The sequence below is a fragment of the Anomaloglossus baeobatrachus genome, chromosome 3, assembly GCF_048569485.1.
Source record: "Anomaloglossus baeobatrachus isolate aAnoBae1 chromosome 3, aAnoBae1.hap1, whole genome shotgun sequence".
NCBI classification, from domain to species: Eukaryota; Metazoa; Chordata; class Amphibia; order Anura; family Aromobatidae; genus Anomaloglossus; species Anomaloglossus baeobatrachus.
The window spans coordinates 152,661,091-152,679,432 of NC_134355.1; the positions used below are offsets into that span (position 1 = coordinate 152,661,091).

Genomic DNA, 18,342 nt, shown 5'->3' on the forward strand with positions numbered 1-18,342 from the left:
CCTACAAGGCTCAGCATCCTCCATCCAATAGTGTATGCAGGAGAGCAGACAGCAGCTGTCGAACTACAAGGCTCAGCATCCTCCTTCCAGGACTGTATGCAGGATTTCTTTGCCCCCCCAAACAAAAAAATGACGTGGGCTTCGCCATATTTTTGTATGCTAGCCGGGTACAGCAGGCAGGTACGGGCTGCCCCCAACCCCCAGCTGCCTATTTGTACCCGGCTGGGAACCAAAAATATAGGGAAGCCCTTTTTTTTTTTAAATTATTTCATGAATTTCATGAAATAAATTTAAAAAAAAAAAAATGACGTGAGCTTCGCCCAATTTTTGAGTCCAGCCGGGTACAACTAGGCAGCTGGCGATTGGAATCCACAGTGCAGGGTGCCCATGCTTTCTGGGCACCCCCGCTGTGAATTGCAGTCCCGCAGCCACCCCAGAAAATGGCGCTTTCATAGAAGCGCCATCTTCTGGCGCTGTATCCAACTCTTCCAGCTGCCCTGAAGCCGGGTGGCTAGCTGGGTAATAATGGAGTTAGGGCTAGCTGTATATTATCAGCTAGCCCTAAGCCCGAAATTCATGGTGTCACGCCAATATTAGACATGGCCACCATGAATTTCTAGTAAAGATAAAAAAAAACAACACAGAAAAATATTTTTATTAGAAATAAAACACAAACACAATTAGTGACTCCATCTTTATTGAAATAAACCCCCCTCCGCAGTAACCCTGGGTCAGGGTCCCGCGCCGTCCAATCCGGATCCAATATCATCTGATCGGTTTGCTGGAAGGCAAAGCGATCAGATGATGTGTCAGGTTCAAGTGCCTGAATCCCATCACACATCAGCTGATTGTATAAAAGCCGATTATACAATCAGCTGATGCATCGGTGCAAAAAAAAATAAAAAAAAAATACTCACTTATGTGCTGATTACCGGCAGCTCCTGCAGCGATGGGGCGGGAGTCTGATCCCGTCCGATCGCTGCAGCAGCTGCCGGTAATCAGGGATGAAGTCTCCTGACGCATCCGCTGATACCGGCCGGGCGCCCGCGTCACCGCGATACTTACGATCACCTGATGCGTCAGGTGACTGCATCAGGTGATCCATCGGCAGGTCCTGCATCCATTGGAGGTTTCCCGGCTGTCTGCACACAGCCGGAGCGGGGGTGGCGATACCGTGAGAGGATATGGGAGCGGGCATGGCACCGGGAGTCTGCAGACAGGTGAGTATAACTTTTTTTTTTTTTTCTACTGTTAACTTTTGTTTTCACAGCCGCTTCCACCTCCTGCCTGTACATGGCGCCGCACGGCAGCATACATGCACAGGACTGGAGGTGGACGCGGTGGTGGCGGTACCGGGAGGATTCATGCTTCTGTATATACTGACAGAAGGAATCCTCTTCCTGTACACGTCACTTTACTACCCACCTCCTGCGTTTATAGCTGCGTTTTTGGTCTTCAAAACGCACCAAAACGCAGCTATTTGCGTTTCTCATTGCGTTTCTACATCCCATTGAACTCAATGGATGAACAGCGCAGTGAAAAACGCGGGAATAATTGACATGCTGCGTTTTTGTGGCACCACAAAAACGCAGCTGAAAAAAACCAGATGTGTGCGGACAGCAAAAATTAAAACTCATAGACTTTGCTGGGGAAGCAAAGTCCTGCAGTTTTGAGGCCAAAAACGCACCCGAAAAACGCGCAAAAACGCCGCGAAAAACACACTGTGCGCACATAGCCTTACAAATCACTGATAAGTTGATCAAGGGTTTGGCGTTTGCTTGAGCACTTCAACCCCCTCCTGCCCGCCAAGCAACACTTGAAATTTCCTAGGCTGCTTATAAAAGTAATTGGAAACTTGAGAAAGGGGGCAGGGACCCACCAAAATGCTGCATGTGTGGGAGCATGTGCTTATACCACTTCCCAGGTGCATTTCTGGAGAATTGTGGACTTTCATGGGTGGGTTGAGGGGTGTATGGTGCAGTCTTACTACTCCTGTGAAGCTCAGGGTATGACTGAGCTTCATGGGAGACCTTGATTTACAATATATACTGCACTCCTGTGGTATATTAGGTATGTAGTATAAGCAATCAGATGAACACCGGTACAAAACAAAAAAAAAATAAGAGTAAAAGAATAAATTTTAAAAAAATTGTTAAGATTTTTTAAATATATATAAAAAAATATAAAAAAAATTGAAACGCATGCCTTTCCCCCCATTTGAAAAAAAAAAAAAAAAAATATATATATATATATATATATATATATATATTAATATATATATATATATATATATTAAAAAAATCTAGTATTGTTGTATCCATATAAGTCTGTTCTTTCAAAAAAATAAAATTAACCCATGTGGCCAATGCCAGAACAAAGAACATAAAAATGAAATTGCCAGAATTATGGGGTTTTTTTTTGCCTCCTTACTTCCCTAAAAAACATGTGGTCGAAAAGTCACATGTATTCTCACAGTCTGATGGTTTTATTAATACTATTTTAGAATAGAATATATTTTTCTATATGCACTTCTACTGAAAGAATACAGTATCTTTTTCTATATGCTTTTCTATAACTAAGCTTTCTTTTGTATATGAGGAACAAGATAGAACCTGTTCCCTGATTATTGCCGCGTATCAGGAAGAAAGTATGTGTACACCAAAGTCTGCAGCTAATGTCTAATACAAGGGAACAGGATAAAGATGTTGATAATGATGACTGGCTGCATCTGCGCAAGTTCGGATCCATGACTGGGGTGCTATGTGACAAGGACCCCACAAACCATGGTGGGTTGAAGATCACGGCCCTGTGAGCAATGGAGGGCTGAAGAAGAAATCCCAAATATGGACACAAACATCATATGCTTTCTGCGTGTGCTTCTAATATAACCTATTCCAAACTGCTAGTAATTATTCTAAGGGATCCACCCACTATTGGTCTCTAAAAGGCTTGTGTATAAAACAATAAAACACAACTGGCTTTGCACCTCCTACCACTGAGAGAGGAGTTTATACCAGCAATCTTTGTGTGGTCTGAATTCCGCCTAGTAACACTCAGTTACTTTCGATTTAAGATTCAGCAGACATTCAATGGAAGGAGATTTCCCAAAATGGAGGGATCATCCTTATCAAAACCACCTAAAATAAGCCCTCGGACAGCCCAATCAACTGAAAATTATAACAATTATGGAGTTTGGAAAATGACAACAGAAACCAATTTTTTTTTTCACCACTGAAATAAATAAAAATTATGCAAGTTTACTGTTTTCGTAAATCACTCTGGCCTGGAGAATCAAATCTCAGTCATTTTTACAATAAACATACACCTTGAAAACTAACACCCCAAACTATAGAAAACTACATTTTTATTTATTTTTAGATTTTACTATTTTACCCCACTTGGAATTTTTTTTTATTTTCGAGGTGAATATTTCACCAAGTTTTTGCTATCCTATTTTAGAGTAGCATGTTTGAAGGGTCAGAGACCCGCATTCCAGAGATGTATGACATTGTGTGCCGAATTCAGCAGTTTTGATAAAATCATTATTTCTCTGCTGCAGATCTAGCAGTTCTCTGAAAGCTGAGATATGTGTAATCACACCCACATCACTGATTAACAGCTTTCTGTGTACATTCTGCATTGAAAGAAAGCTGCTAATCAGTGCTTAGAGTGCTATTGGACTAGGAAGCATGAGACCGTTTTTCCTATAGTGATAATCTCCTGCTGATAAAATACTGATTATAATGAAACCGCAAAACACAACCTATAAGTGAAACATCTCTGGAAACAGGCTCTCTACACTACATCATGCTGATCTCTAAAAATGATAGCCTAAAAATGGACTTCTGACCCATGGATATTAAAAAAAGTGTCTGATATGGTTTCTGTGTGCCAAATCTGAATATGCGCACAATGACTGAGCTATTAATAAAATAATAAAAACCTAGTATAAAATATACTATATTATTTTATTATTTTTTTTGCCAGTAATTCGGAAATTACCTTTTGAACTTCAGGGCTCACGTCTGAAAAATAAAAATAGACAAAGTCAAGAAAATCAAATCTATGCAAACTAGGTTTCCTCATATAAATGTACACCCGCTATGAACTTACCATTTGGTTTCATGACTTTATGTATATTAGATGACGGTTCTGAAAAACAATGACAAGGCAACAGTAATAAATGCTTTCTTCTACTCAAATAATACCAGTGAATTTATAAAAAGACTTTCCTGTGTCTCAAACATAGACCCTTTAGTTTAACGAATAATTTATTAGATTACCTATCATAAACAGATTATTGCAATGGCACTAATCAAAAGGTTCATCAAAATGGCCTACATTTTTTTCAACAATAAATGGTTTATCTGGGCATGAAATATTGGTGTCTTATCCTTGGGCTAGGTCATCAAACATCAGATTAGTTGGGTTGCCCAGAGTTGGAGCCCAACTATTTAGTTGCACATAGTGAACGAGGAGGATGAGCAGAGCTCCATTTAATGTGTAGCGATGTCCAGGTAGCACAGATCAACTCTTATTACAGCAAACAGGAGCATTTTTCTGTCTTCGTCAGCAGCTGTTACACAATGAATGGACCCATGATGCTCATCTTTGTCCAATATTTACATCCAGTGGCCAATTAAAGCTGACCTTGGCAGTGGCTGGTGTCAGACCTTCACTAATCTGATTTTGATGACCTATCCCTGTATTATATGCCCATTCAACACCATTAAACTTGCACTGGTGGAAATGTGGTACAGTTCTTCCACATAAATGGCAATTAGAAATGGGCAAATCGATTTGCGGGACTCCAGGCCATCAGTCAGTTCAGTAGCCTCTGGACAGGAGCTTCACAAATCTTTACCTTCCGGGATCCCAGATGCAGCTTTTCATTAGTCGGGTTGGCGCAACGTCATAATTGCAGAGTGATGCATAGATGATATTGCATCAGTCAGGCAAATCAAAAGCCACACCGGGGATCCCAGAAAGTAAAAGAATTGTCTTCTGTCTGGTGGCTACAGATACGGATATGGTCGATGGACCGGAGTCCAGCTAATCAATCCACCCATCTCTAAATGGCAAAAATGTCATGGGGATCATAACCTCTTCCCCTTTCTTATTGTGTACTTGTCATGTACATGTCAATCACAACAACTCTACCTTCCTATTCACAGAGTATAAATCATCTGATCATGGATTTGGGCTTGAAAATAACAGTGTTCTTGACTATGCTATAGAGTTATGAGGATACTTCATGTATTTTTATTCAATATCAAAAAGCACTAATGCGCCAAGGTCCGAGTCCAATCCCCACACACAGTTACACATAATGACATACTCCTATAAAGAGATTTACTGGCTTAACGCGAGTAATCTAATCGAGAGCTTTGTTGAACCGTGCCTATTACAGATACTAGAACATATGCTGCTGTCGGACAGTCATACTCTGTACAGAAATTGCTGTTCCACTAAAATTAATTGACTGCCCTGAGGCTGTGATATAGAGCGCATTTGCTGCGCTCAGAGGGTTTAAAAAGCTGATATTCTATTCCATCGGAACATGTCAAGCAGAAAAGTGCTGCGCAGAAATCCGTTTTTTTTTTTTCTTCCAGCTGTCACAGGAAAGGTTGAACACCTGCTATAACCAACAAAAGACCAGGTTATTTTTCCCATTCCTGACCAGGCACATTTTATTTTTTTTCCTACATGCAGTTTAAAGTTCTGTAAAATATTTTCTCATTGGATATACAACTAATTTTTGCATTTGTCCTGATGCTTGGGGCCTAATTTTGATGTTATTTTCATACACTTTTTTTTTTTTTTCTTTTTTTACATGTATCTGTGGGAAAATAAAGAAAAAAAACTTGTCTGGTATTTAATTTTATATGATTACAAAGGACTACTTAAATAGATTTTACATTTTGTTTCCCTTTCAGTAACAATTATTTTTATATATTGGACATAAGGTGTTTTTTTTTTTCAACAGTGGGAAGTTAGAAACAGCGATTTGGATTGGCAGCAGCTTTATTTCTTTATTTTTTTCCTGGTATTTTTTTTATTTATTTTTCCTTTATTTCACACATTGTGCCTCCCAGAAGGTCATGAAAGACCTTTGGAGTGCATGCGCATGTGGAGAGGGGAATATCAACATTTAAATATTTTATTTTTAAATCGGATTTCTGCTGTAACTGGGGCTGGTATATTATAGCCCCAGTTACAGAGCCATTCAGCTTTCTGACCTCTATAGCAGAGCTAACTGGGTCTCCTCGGATCCAGAAATTCGTGATCTTTCATTACAGTCAACAGTAAAATGATCACTGGATCCAGAGGAAAATGTGCTTCTTACACTTTATAGACAGCACTTGAGCAGCGCTCTGTATACAGCAGTCAGGAAGGCAGAGATGGTAAAAAAACCCCTCTCTGCGCTCTCTATTAAGAGTCTGGCTGTGTCTTACAGATGGCTTCCTGCAGCTGCATGATCTCATCATATATGATGCAGTAATGTGTTAGCGCGTCACTGTAGAGTAGAAGGCGAACCTCCTGAAAGTTTAAAATCTATGGGCAGTCCAGAAGTAATTAAATGTCCTTGAGTATGGTGTGCTCCTAATATTTTTTCTATTGGCTCCAAAAATAGCGATATAACAGTAAGTCAGTCAGATAGATATTTAAGGCGTCAGCTAGAGGACATTAACACATATATATTTGTGCAGATTGATTCATATGTTCTTACAACTGGAACAGGTTGTACAGAAGCCAGGTCTGTTATATATATCCAGTTATCTAGCCTTATGAACATGTGACCACTGTACCAAAGTCATACCTCCCAACTTTTAAAGAAGGAAAAGAGGGACAAAGTTTGCGGCGCGCGTAGCGCGCCGCGGCAAATTTTTAGGCCACGCCCCCTAACCACACCCATTTCACAGTCACGCCCATATCCACTCCCCATCCACACCCATTCAGCACAAACACGCAGGCAGCCGGCGGGCCTCCAGCACGGACACGCAGGCAGCCGGCGGGCCTCCAGCACGGACACGCAGGCAGCCGGCGGGCCTCCAGCACGGACACGCAGGCAGCCGGCGGGCCTCCAGCACGGACACGCAGGCAGCCGGCGGGCCTCCAGCACGGACACGCAGGCAGCCACAGTGAGGCGGCCGGTCGCCCGCACAGTGAGGCGGCCGGTCGCCTTCACAGACAGGCGGCCGGCCGCCTTCACAGACAGGCAGCGGGCCGCCCGCACAGAGAGGCGGCCAGCCGCCCGCACAGAGAGGCGGCCGGCTGCCCGCACAATGAGGCGGCGGGCCGCCCGCACAGACAGGCGGCGGGGGGCGCCCGCACAGACAGGCGGCAGGGGGGCGCCCGCACAGACAGGCGGCAGGGGGGCGCCCGCACAGACAGGCGGCAGGGGGGCGCCCGCACAGACAGGCGGCAGGGGGGCGCCCGCACAGACAGGCGGCAGGGGGGCGCCCGCACAGACAGGCGGCAGGGGGGCGCCCGCACAGACAGGCGGCGGGGGGCGCCCGCACAGACAGGCGGCGGGTGGCGCCCGCACAGACAGGCGGCAGGGGGGCGCCCGCACAGACAGGTGGCGGGCCGACCGCACAGACAGGCGGCCGGCCGACCGCACAGACAGGCGGCCGGCCGACCGCACAGACAGGCGGCCGGCCGACCGCACAGACAGGCGGCCGGCCGACCGCACAGACAGGCGGCCGGCCGACCGCACAGACAGGCGGCCGGCCGACCGCACAGACAGGCGGCCGGCCGACCGCACAGACAGGCGGCCGGCCGACCGCACAGACAGGCTCCGGCCGGGGGTGAGGGGGGGAGGGAGGGAAATCAGCGCTGGGGAGATTAGTTTACTGTACCAGCAGCAGCACAGGCAGCGCTCCTCTCTATGCCACGTCTACTAGGATGGTAGGAGGGAAAAGCAGGGAGGCGGAGAGAGAGTGGGTGGGCGGAGCCCGGGAGCCGGCCGTCCCGCCCGTGGCAACGGGACAAACAACGTAAAGCGTGAAAGTCCCGCTGTATCCGGGACGGTTGGGAGGTATGCAGCATGTTAGAATGTGTACATAAGATCCCGCTGGTGGTGGCCGCAGCTTATAGGCCCCAAATCTGGTGACAGGTTCCCTTTAAAGTGAACCTGTCAGGTGCAATATGCACTCAGAGCCAGGAGCAGTTCTGGGCACATATTGCTAATCCCTGCCTAACCGTCCCTGTATACACTAGCATAGATAAAGAGATCAAGAACAAATATTTTTAAAGATCTTATATCTTATGCTAATGAGCGCGGGGACTAGTCCGAAGGGCGTTACTTCACTTGGCTAGTCGGCTCGCATAGCATGTTAGCATGTTATTACGCCCCTGTGTGAGTACTAATACGCTATGTGAGCCGACTAGCCAAGTGAAGTAACGCCCTTGGGACTAGTCCCCGCGCTAATTAGCATAAGATATAAGCTCTTTAAAAATACTTTTTCTATAGATGCCTTTATCTATGCTAGTGTATACAGGGACAGTTAGGGAGGGAATAGCAATATACACCCAGAACTGCTCCTGGCTCTGAGTGCAGATTGCACCTGATAGGTTCCCTTTAAAGGGAAACTGTCACCAGAAATTTAGCAAAAAAAATAAAAGATTCCCCTCTGCAGCTCCTGGGCTGCATTCTGGAAAGGTTCCTGTTGTTATTGTGCCCACTTTGAGACCTAAAAAAATACTTTATGAAGTCTTACCTTTTTGTATGCAAATCTGTTTTTATGGTCACGGGGGCGGGCTGCCTGGCGTCCGTTATTCCCCCTCCTGCCGCTGTACGCCGTCCCCCATTGCTCATTTCCATACATGAGGACGCCTTCCTCATGTAACTGTCCTCCTGAAGTTTTGCGCATGCCCAGTGCCACTCTCGCGGGACTGAGCACTGTGCAAAGTGTGAACGCTTTTGAGGTGATTGCGCAGGCGCGAGATTATGGGCGGCGCTGTGATTGTCATCAGCAGCGTCATCCAAGTACCCACCCATAATCTCGTGCCCGCGCTTCTCACTCTGCCTCCACCGTTATGCGCAAGCACTGGCCATATGAACCATGTTACCTATTACCATGGGCGCGAGATTATGGGCGGCGCTGTGATTGTCATCAGCAAAGTCATCCAAGTACCCGCCCATAATCTCGTGCAAGCGGTAATAGGTAACATGGTTCATATGGCCAGCACTTGCGCATAACGGTGGAGTCAGAGGGAAAAGTGCGGGCACGAGATTATGGGCGGGTACTTGGTTAACGCTGTTGATGACAATCACAGCGCCGCCCATAATCTCGTGCCTGCGCAATCACCTGAAAAAGCGTTCACATGCGCAAATCTTCGGGAGGACAGTTACATGAGGAAGGCGTTCTTGTGTATGTAAATGAGCAATGGGGGACTGCGTAAAGCGGCAGGAGGGGGAATAACGGACGCCAGACAGCCCGCCCCCGTGACCATAAAAACACATTTGCATACAAAAAGGTAAGACTTCATAAAGTATTTTTGTAGGTCTCAAAGGGGGCACAATAACAACAGGAACCTTTCCAGAAGCAGCCCAGGAGCTGCAGAGGGGAATCTATTACTTTTATTGTGAAATTTCTGCTGACAGTTTCCCTTTAACTGGTAGGGGAGCCAGGATAAAGCAGAGCTGAAGTTGTTGGGAAGCTAGGACCCAGCAGCTCTGCTCCACAGGCAGGAGACCACTGGGTAATAGAAGCCTGCAGATGTCACTCTGCATAGGTTATTGTCAGTGCTATCTGCAGGAGATAAGTGCTGATTGCACGGTCTCCTCAGCGTCCTGACTCCCCGCGTGTCTGCAGCAGTGAGAAGCCGCACACGGGGAGTCAGAGAACAGCTGCAGAGAAACGCAGGCTCCAGGACTGGGGGGGTCGGCTCTGGGGGAGGGGGGGTCGCTCTGCTGCAGGGAGGGGTCGCTCTGCTGCAGGGGGTGATTCATACCTCAGCAGCAGTCACAGGAGTAGGTGCGCGGTCGGCTCTGTAATGAATAGAAGGGAGAAACAGCGAGGCGGGGCTACAGTGGGTGGGTGGAGCCCGGGATAAACAGCCTCACGGGCGGGGCCCGGGATCAAAGGCTCAGAAGAGGGACTGTCCCGCTGTATCCGGGACGGTTGGGAGGTATGCCAAAGTGCCATATAGGTCACTGATGTGACTAAACTGTGCGAAGACCTGTAGCACTGGGAGACAAAGCAAGAAGACTAGAGGACCTGGCACGAGAAGAACAGCCAGCATTAGGCATAAAGAAGGGTGGTAAACCCCTTCAAGACTCTATACTGTCAGTGTAATGTCTTAAGTAGTTTTGATACCACATTAAATTATTTTATGCTTTTTCTTTAAACACTTTCAAATTATCCTTTTAATTAAGTAAAAAAAGAAGATATCTTATAGGACTTACCCGACTTCCTTCGGACTCTGCTCGAGGCAAGCTCTTCTTTTACATTTGATGTAGTTTTTCGCTCTCCTTCTGTAGTGTAAGAAAATCCTGGATGATCTAAGAGTGAACAGCAGATTGATATTGTACTAAATCCATATGTAGACTGTATGGTAGCTTAAAAAAAGACATATCACATCGTGGGAAACCTCAAGGAGTATATTATATGCTAAAATTGTCTCATCATCTTGACAGGTGTGTGAAGCTTCCCGATTCTGAGTTTAGATTTGAGTTTAGTTTAATACCATTCTTTGTAGGGGATATTGAATGTGTGCAGCATGTAAGCACAGGGTAGATCTATAATTAGCTCTTATTTCATGCTGCATTAAAATATATAAGAACCAATGCAAGATGGATTCCAAGCATATGGATTTACCATATGAAATCTTTATAAACAGCTAGGTTTCCTGCAGATTAACCTTTTAGAAGCAGCTATCTGGGGGTCACAGCAGTCAGACCTCCAGCAATGAACAAGTTTCCCCCCTTTCCTCTGGCCAAAGAATAATTTGTGATTTGGGGAATAACCCTTTAATGACTACATGGAGACAACCTCTATAATACTTAAAAGGAATGGTTCACCCATATTTATTATTTGCTAGATCGATATTATGTTGAGAAACAATGTTTCTCTCAAATACCTTATGTTGGCAATAGTGCCTGCGAGAGGCTCTATTGCGGACCGCTGCTTTCCATCGCCTGACCCCCAGGCTCCGTGACCTCTGGGATCCGGTGATGTCACATCAAGTTCCTGATTATGTGACATCACCGCGACCGTCCCAGGTCTCCGTGAGTGATTGGCTGTGGACGGTGTTTCACCGCTCAGCACAGCCCAGTGTGACAACCCATCAGCTCCCTGCTCCCTCGCTGCAAATCGCTGCAAGCAGGAGACATGCTGGGCTGTGACGAGTGGTGAAACGCTGCCCACAGCCCAGTGACTATGGAAGACTGGGGCCGGCCGCGGTGATGTCACGTGACCAGAAATTTGACGTGACATCACTGGATCCCAGAGGTCACAGAGCCCGGGGGTCAAGCAATGGGGAAGAGCGGACTGCAATAGCGCCGCTCACAGGCACTATTGCTAACATAAGGTATTTGAGAGAAACATAGTTTCTCAACATAATATCAATCTAGCAAATAATAAATATGGGTGAACCACTTCTTTAAATTGTCTTTAGTGAGGATAAAAACCATCAGGACAAAATATAGGCAACGTTAAAGAACTTACGGATTGCATCCATTTCCAAAATTGCTTGTTTTGCCTAGAAATAAGAAATATATATATAAAATATTTCACATATCACCAAGTAGGAAAAACTATAAATTCATCATTTAAAATATAATTATAATAACTAATAAGTCAGTTGAATCATATACTATCTATATACCTATAAAAGTAATAAAATGCTCTGCCACAACACATCAGACTCTCGCCTACCTTGCCAAGCTTCAAAAGGAACCTGAAGACCCACCTCTTCCAACAAGCCTACAACCTGCCGTAACCCTCAGTCTGATACAGCTCTATCCTCACCTACTGTATCCTCATCTATCCCTTGTAGACTGTGACTCTATCCTCTCTCCTCCTGTACCTGTCTGTGTCTTGTATTGTTTATGATTATTGTACTTGTCCCCATTATGTATACCCCTTTCCCATGTAAAGCGCCATGGAATTGATGGCGCTATAATAATAAATAATAATAATAAAATGAAGAAGAAAATAAAAGTTTTGTACGTGTCACTTTCCCTATGAATGTAGGGCTGTTGAGATGTGATCAGGGTTTAGTATCAGAAACAGTTTTCATCATCCAAGCAGACTTCTCTCACTTAAATTCAGCTTTTATGGCTAAAATTTGCGTATAATGTGACCGCTTTGATGATGTTCCTTTTTTTCCATCATAATAATCCCAAAGCTATTTCTACCACTAGGTGGCAGTAACATACTGCGGTCGTCAGAGCGGTAGAACTAGCGGTATTCAGTTATTTTAAGTAATTGTTCAAAAATCTAAACTATAATTCTACGTCCCACTGACTCTGTTATATTTTAGAATGATGAAAGAGCCCAAAATGATTTTTAGATTAGTATTTTTAAGCTAAAAATTATGTATTAGAAAGGTCATGCAGGTTTCACTGCGGACGGCATATAATCCGTCTGAAGCTTTGGCAGGGATTTCTAAAACCTGGTCTTAATTATGAAAAGAGCAGTAAAAGCTGCTGGATTGATGATAGAGTTGCAACAAACTAAAATGACTTTCAAATTTTAAGATTTTTTTTTTCAACATTTATTAACAGGTAAAGTTATTTGTTCGTCCTGATATTTTTGGAACAGAAACAGAATAAGTGACCCATGGCATCAGTAAAGCGGAGGGGCTCTGATTATTATAGGGTCTGCAAGGTGTCCGTTTATAGAAAAGTCCGTGTAGACTTCTAAAAAATAAAATTCAGACAGATCCCATAATAATCAATAGATCCTTTCTCCTTCCATTGTCATAACGGGTGCAACAGATCACTTATTCCTAAAACAAAACAGACTGTCAGAACAGACGTGACCAGCGTCTAACGAGATATTGGAGCAAGAACGTGCAGGATTGCCACCAGCCGTCCAGAAATTCCTGGCCTGCCCATAAAAATAGGGCAGAAAATATAATTTGATGCATCTGGGATATTTTTGAAGCTCGGGAAACTTGTACAGATTATGACTGTAATTATTTTATATTTCACAATGAATGCAGCTAATGTTTTCATAGGAGAATTGTTGGCTCTAGATATGTGTCAATTAAAACGCTAATGATTTATTATGGTTTTACAATGTGTCCTTAAAAAATATTTTGAATGTGATTTTTTTTCATAAGCTATCCAGAGAAAACAAAAGTGAAAAAATCAAGTTAGCAACGCTGCAGGCATGCTAACTAGCCAGTCCATTCTTACCTGGGGGTCGTTTTTTGTTTACTAAGAGGCAACATGCTGTGCTAAGTCATAGATTTGTGCCAACTTTGCATTTCCTTAAGGGTACATGCCAACGATTAGTCTTCCTGGCCTTCTGTATGCAGCGTAATTTCTCTAACGGAGACACTAGTGTTCTGTGTGGGAGGATGCGCTGTCCGTGCTCACGATCAGGCTTCCTGGCCTTCTGGACGTAGCGTAATTTCTCTTGCAGAGACGTTAGTGTCCTGTGTGGGAGAATGCGCTGTCCGTGCTCACGATCAGCATTACTGACACAGCGGATTTTCCCTTTGTTCTCCTGCTCCAAACACTCGCGTCTCCACAAGAAAAAAAAAATGGACAATCCTGTGAAATTAGTATTTCCTAATTAAGTTAGGATGGCCTAATGCAGGCAGCGGCTATACTAGAGCAACCGCAGGTTTTTTCATTCTTATGTACGCACAGAATATTTTTGGGTGATATCTATGTATTTCTCTCAAGTATCTTGGGCAGTAGCACAGTTCTAGTCCATTTACCTTCGCAGGTATTTTTGCTGGATGATTTTCTAAAATTAATCTCTTCAGATGTAGAATCCATAGTCTTTTATCCTGCTGAGATTTAGCCTGAAAAAAATAGTAAAAAGTACATGAAATATTGGAACAAATGTGATTTTCATTACTGAGACCCAATATCCAGGCATCCAGTATTTTACTACTGTCTATAAATCGTTGCCCTCAACTACAGTTTTTACTTCTGTAAATTAATGTTTAGATACTCCTTAAGGCCCTCATACACAGAATAAGGTCAGCTAAAGCCACCATTATCAATAAGTTCAAGCAACAGTCAAATGTGTATGGGGGAGCCAGCCGACTGATTGTTGGGGCAGACCTCAATTGGGCACATCCGATTTCAGACTGCCGATCGCATTCTTCTTCCATAAATAAGCTGCCTTCTGACAGATCAACTGGCAGCTTTCTCACAGAGAACACAGAATCACTCAGCTAAACGACTAGTAATATGTATGGGAAAGTCAGCGAAGATGGTTGTTGCCAACCGATCAGCCGTCAGTCATCTAATGTGTATGGGGGGCTATATTAGTGATGAAGTATGAGAAGGGGCCTATTGGACATTCAACAGCTATATATGTCCATTACTACCAATTACATGAATATTATAAATCTTGAAGAAGTCATGATGGCAAACAATGTGTAAAGGCATGTCCGTATATTTTTTTTTGTGGTTGCGAAAAGTCCCAATTTTCCCAGGACAGCCTGATAAAACCAGACTTAAAGCAAAGGGGCTAAGAAAATCATGTTCAAAAACAGGCATTTACGCAGTGTTCCTGTAAGTTTTGCCAAAATGTGCCTAATTTTGTGGTAAGTATGGTTTTGCTGATTGGTTGTTATCTGAAGCTCGGTCACCACTACAATACCATGTCCCAGAAGGCCCTTTTAATGCTAGAGAGCTTTTATGCTCCCACAAAATTGTATATAGGCATATTTTTCTAATGTGTTAGGAGTCCTATGATTCTTTTACTGCTCCATATGCTCTTTAATGAGGGATTTTGTAGATTTATCATTTGCATTACTGCAGATATGTGAATTAATAGTTTTTATTTGTAAAAGAAGAGGACTCCAGCCGCTAGTGTCAGTTAAAACGTTTGTATTGGAATAGAGCTGGAGAATAGGTAATACTTTGCTCATATATCTTTGTGTATCCTAGAATAAGAACAAGAAGCATGCGGAGGCAAAGTAAGAACAAGAAAAAAAAAGAGAAAGCACAAGAAGAACAAGGAAAAAGAGGAAGAAAAGTAAGGATGAGGAGGAAGATGAGGAACAAGAGGAGTGAGGAGGAAGATGAGGAACAAGAAGAATGAGGAGGAAGATGAGGAACAAGAAGAATGAGGAGGAAGATGAGAAACAAGAAGAGTGAGGAGGAAGATCAAGAAGAATGAGGAAGAAGATCAAGAAGAATGAGGAGTAAGAAGAAAAATGAGAAGTAAGAGCAAGAAGAAAAAGGAAAGAAAGAGGAGGATGAACAAGAGGAAAAGGAGAAGGAGAAAGAAGCAAGAAAGATAAAAAAAAACAGAAGAAAGGAAAGACGGAAAAAAGAAAGAAAGAGAGAGAAAGAGAAAGAAAAAATAAAAAGGAAAAAGGAAGACAAAAGAAAGGAGGAGTAAAAATGTAATGTCTTTGTATTCACCAATACAAAAATGGCCATTATTCCAGGATGCATTACAGAACGTCCTATGGAACATTCTTTTTAGTCCAGGTTAAACCTACAAGATTAACATACATCATTTAAAACCTGCCCCTGTTTGAAAAAGTCATAGTTTTTTTGGCTGATACTTTGTTATTAGTCCCAACATTTTCCTACAATGAATATGGAGCTATATATGCTGAAGGAACACAAGGGTAAAACCAATCTGTCTTTGAATCCCTACATCATACAAACATACTGAGAATTTATGTCCCTTTAAACTAAGATTTGGAATGATCATACAAATTCTGCCTGCTCAGAAAAAAATGGAACAACTGGTCCTACGATCACATAATTCCAAAAATCATTGAAGAAAAAAAAACATATACTTTAAATGCCACTTTTGACTGTTCTTCTCTGAAATGTTGCATAGTTTCAAAGTCAAACTTCCCTAGCTAAAATTGCGCAGTCTGTGTCCGATACATTCTGCTTGTGGATCAGGTGCCTGTATCTGCTGTCCAGTTCTGTTTAATACCATGTACTATTTACGCCTAATATTCTGCAATTCATTTCCTGATTTCAATATTTATGTATATACAGGTTATATTTCCATGTCTGTGGCCACAACTAGGGGGAGCTCAATACCTTACTGCATACTGGTTATAATGGTTTCAGGGTATGAGAGGGTATAAGAGCATGCAGCAAGTCCCGACACTGTTGGCTTGAGGAAGACAGAATTTTACATTTTACTCCCAAATTTATGCTTTGAATCAGAAAACTGGAACAACTGATGACTTAAAAAAAATGTAATAAATGAAGGTGATGGAAATTTTTGACCCTTTTTCTTCAATGCCATGATACAGTTTTTCATCTCGCATGTTGTTTTGTAAAGGCTGATTATAAAATAATTACCTGCACCGTGTGTTGAAGCTTTGGGTTCTTGTAATGAAAGACACTAAAGCTAAGAGGCTCCTTTGGAATCACTTCTACCAGCATTAGATTGCAACACTGCAGGAGACAAGATAGAGAAGGGCAGATTTTAGAAGCTATTCATTAATGTTATTTCCTGTTCAAACGTCTCATTGATGTCACTTGTCGGCAGTAGCAGGAGATTATCTGGAATGCTTTCTAAGTATAAATGAGGTCAATAACGGAGAAGTGGTCAGCAGCAAAAATGCAGCACTCATTGATGTACCTAGTATCAAAGGAAGACATTACTATTCTAGGAAAAGGCCGCACTCACTGTCATATACTACTCTGTGAAAAAACCGCCTTCACCAAAATACACTACTCCGTGAGGAGGCCCCACTCACAAAGTACACAACTCCGTGAAGAGGCTGCACTCACAGACTTGTACCATTTAGGGAAGAGGCCGCATTCACCGCCACATACTACTTGGTGAAGAAGCCCCACTCGCTGATGTATACTATTCTGTGACAATACTGCACTCACTAATGTATACTACACCATGGAGACACCAGAAACACAGAGCACTCACTTTATACGAAGACACTAGACCCATTTGTGTCCTGATGAGGTAGTAGGACGCTTATAACACTAATCAACCATTTTACAGACCTCATAGTCGGACCGTTTTGAGTGACTATTGTGTTCAAACATAGCCATTATCTGACTAAATATCTCATACAATTACTAACTACGTGTCACACACAAACCTTTCTCCTTGTAAGAGAACATCCAAGAATCTTAAGCAAGAATAGCAGCTTATTTGTGAAACATTCAGGCCATATTAAATACACCCGATTCTCTGACACAAGCTTCTGTCATGTCCTCTTTACTAATCGTTGTTTTCAAGTGTGTCAAAGAGCTTCATGTGATCACTGAGTCACTGCCTGGCTATCAGACCACCACAAAGAAAACCTTGTTACAATGAATGAGATGCAGCACGGCCAACACTTCAGAGCTGTGACCTACCAGGATATGGGCTTTGTATGTGTAAGTCTCATCTCTTTTCTTTGTGATGAGGAGCAGCCTGTCAAACAGAAATAAAGTGCGTTCGTTCTTGGCTCGTTGAAAACGAAATGTGCCCTCCAAAACGAGCTCTCCATAACTTGTCAGGTCTGGTCCTTTCCAGTTAGTGAGCAGGCTCTGGATCTCCTAAGAGTGAGATCAAGGAGTGACATTTTAGAAATCAGAACTCTTACATTACATTTCATCTTTGTCTTATTGTAATAATAATATAAAGCTATAAAACTCAGGCATAAAATATTAACCCACATTTAAAAACATATGTGGTTATAAAATCTTTTAAAATCTGTTTCACATTTATTTAAGAAGGGGATGCACATCATTCTATTATTGACTTCTTTGAAGTAGAACAATGAGGGTCACAGTAACGAACAATATGGAAGCAGCAGAACAGAATCCAGCTGCACGGATGTAAAATGACCACTACCCATGATTAATGCAACCTGCTATGGATGTTATCATGATTTTCATTGTGCATCAACAAATTAAGATATTACGTCTGTGCAACTGAATTCTTTCCTACTACTTTGAGATATATCTATCTATATCTATCTATCTATCTATCTATCTATCTATCTATCTATCTATATATATATATATACACATACACACACACACACACACACACATATATATATATATATATACACACATACATACACACACACACACACACACACATTTATATACACACACACAAACACATCGTGTGTCTGTGAGATTTTATGAGGTATATATATGTGTATATAAGATATAGATATATATACATACACAAATATTATATACAT

The 18,342-nt window shown here is 42.7% G+C and overlaps 1 protein-coding gene across 6 annotated transcripts in view; it reads right to left on the reverse strand.

Annotated features, from left to right (window-relative positions):
* PLEKHG1 (pleckstrin homology and RhoGEF domain containing G1) overlaps positions 1-18,342 on the reverse strand; it is a 356,257-nt gene that overhangs the window by 14,505 nt on the left and 323,410 nt on the right. For 5 of the 6 annotated variants that reach the window (XM_075339534.1, XM_075339533.1, XM_075339531.1 and 2 more), the window contains 7 exons: positions 17,501-17,683; positions 16,478-16,573; positions 13,903-13,989; positions 11,676-11,709; positions 10,415-10,510; positions 4,114-4,152; positions 4,003-4,025 (listed from right to left, as the gene is read on the reverse strand). In XM_075339534.1, the coding sequence (XP_075195649.1) occupies positions 4,003-4,025; positions 4,114-4,152; positions 10,415-10,510; positions 11,676-11,709; positions 13,903-13,989; positions 16,478-16,573; positions 17,501-17,683 (558 nt within the window). The remainder of the gene's footprint in view (positions 1-4,002; positions 4,026-4,113; positions 4,153-10,414; positions 10,511-11,675; positions 11,710-13,902; positions 13,990-16,477; positions 16,574-17,500; positions 17,684-18,342) is intronic. The other variant, XM_075339532.1, reaches the window with a different exon arrangement.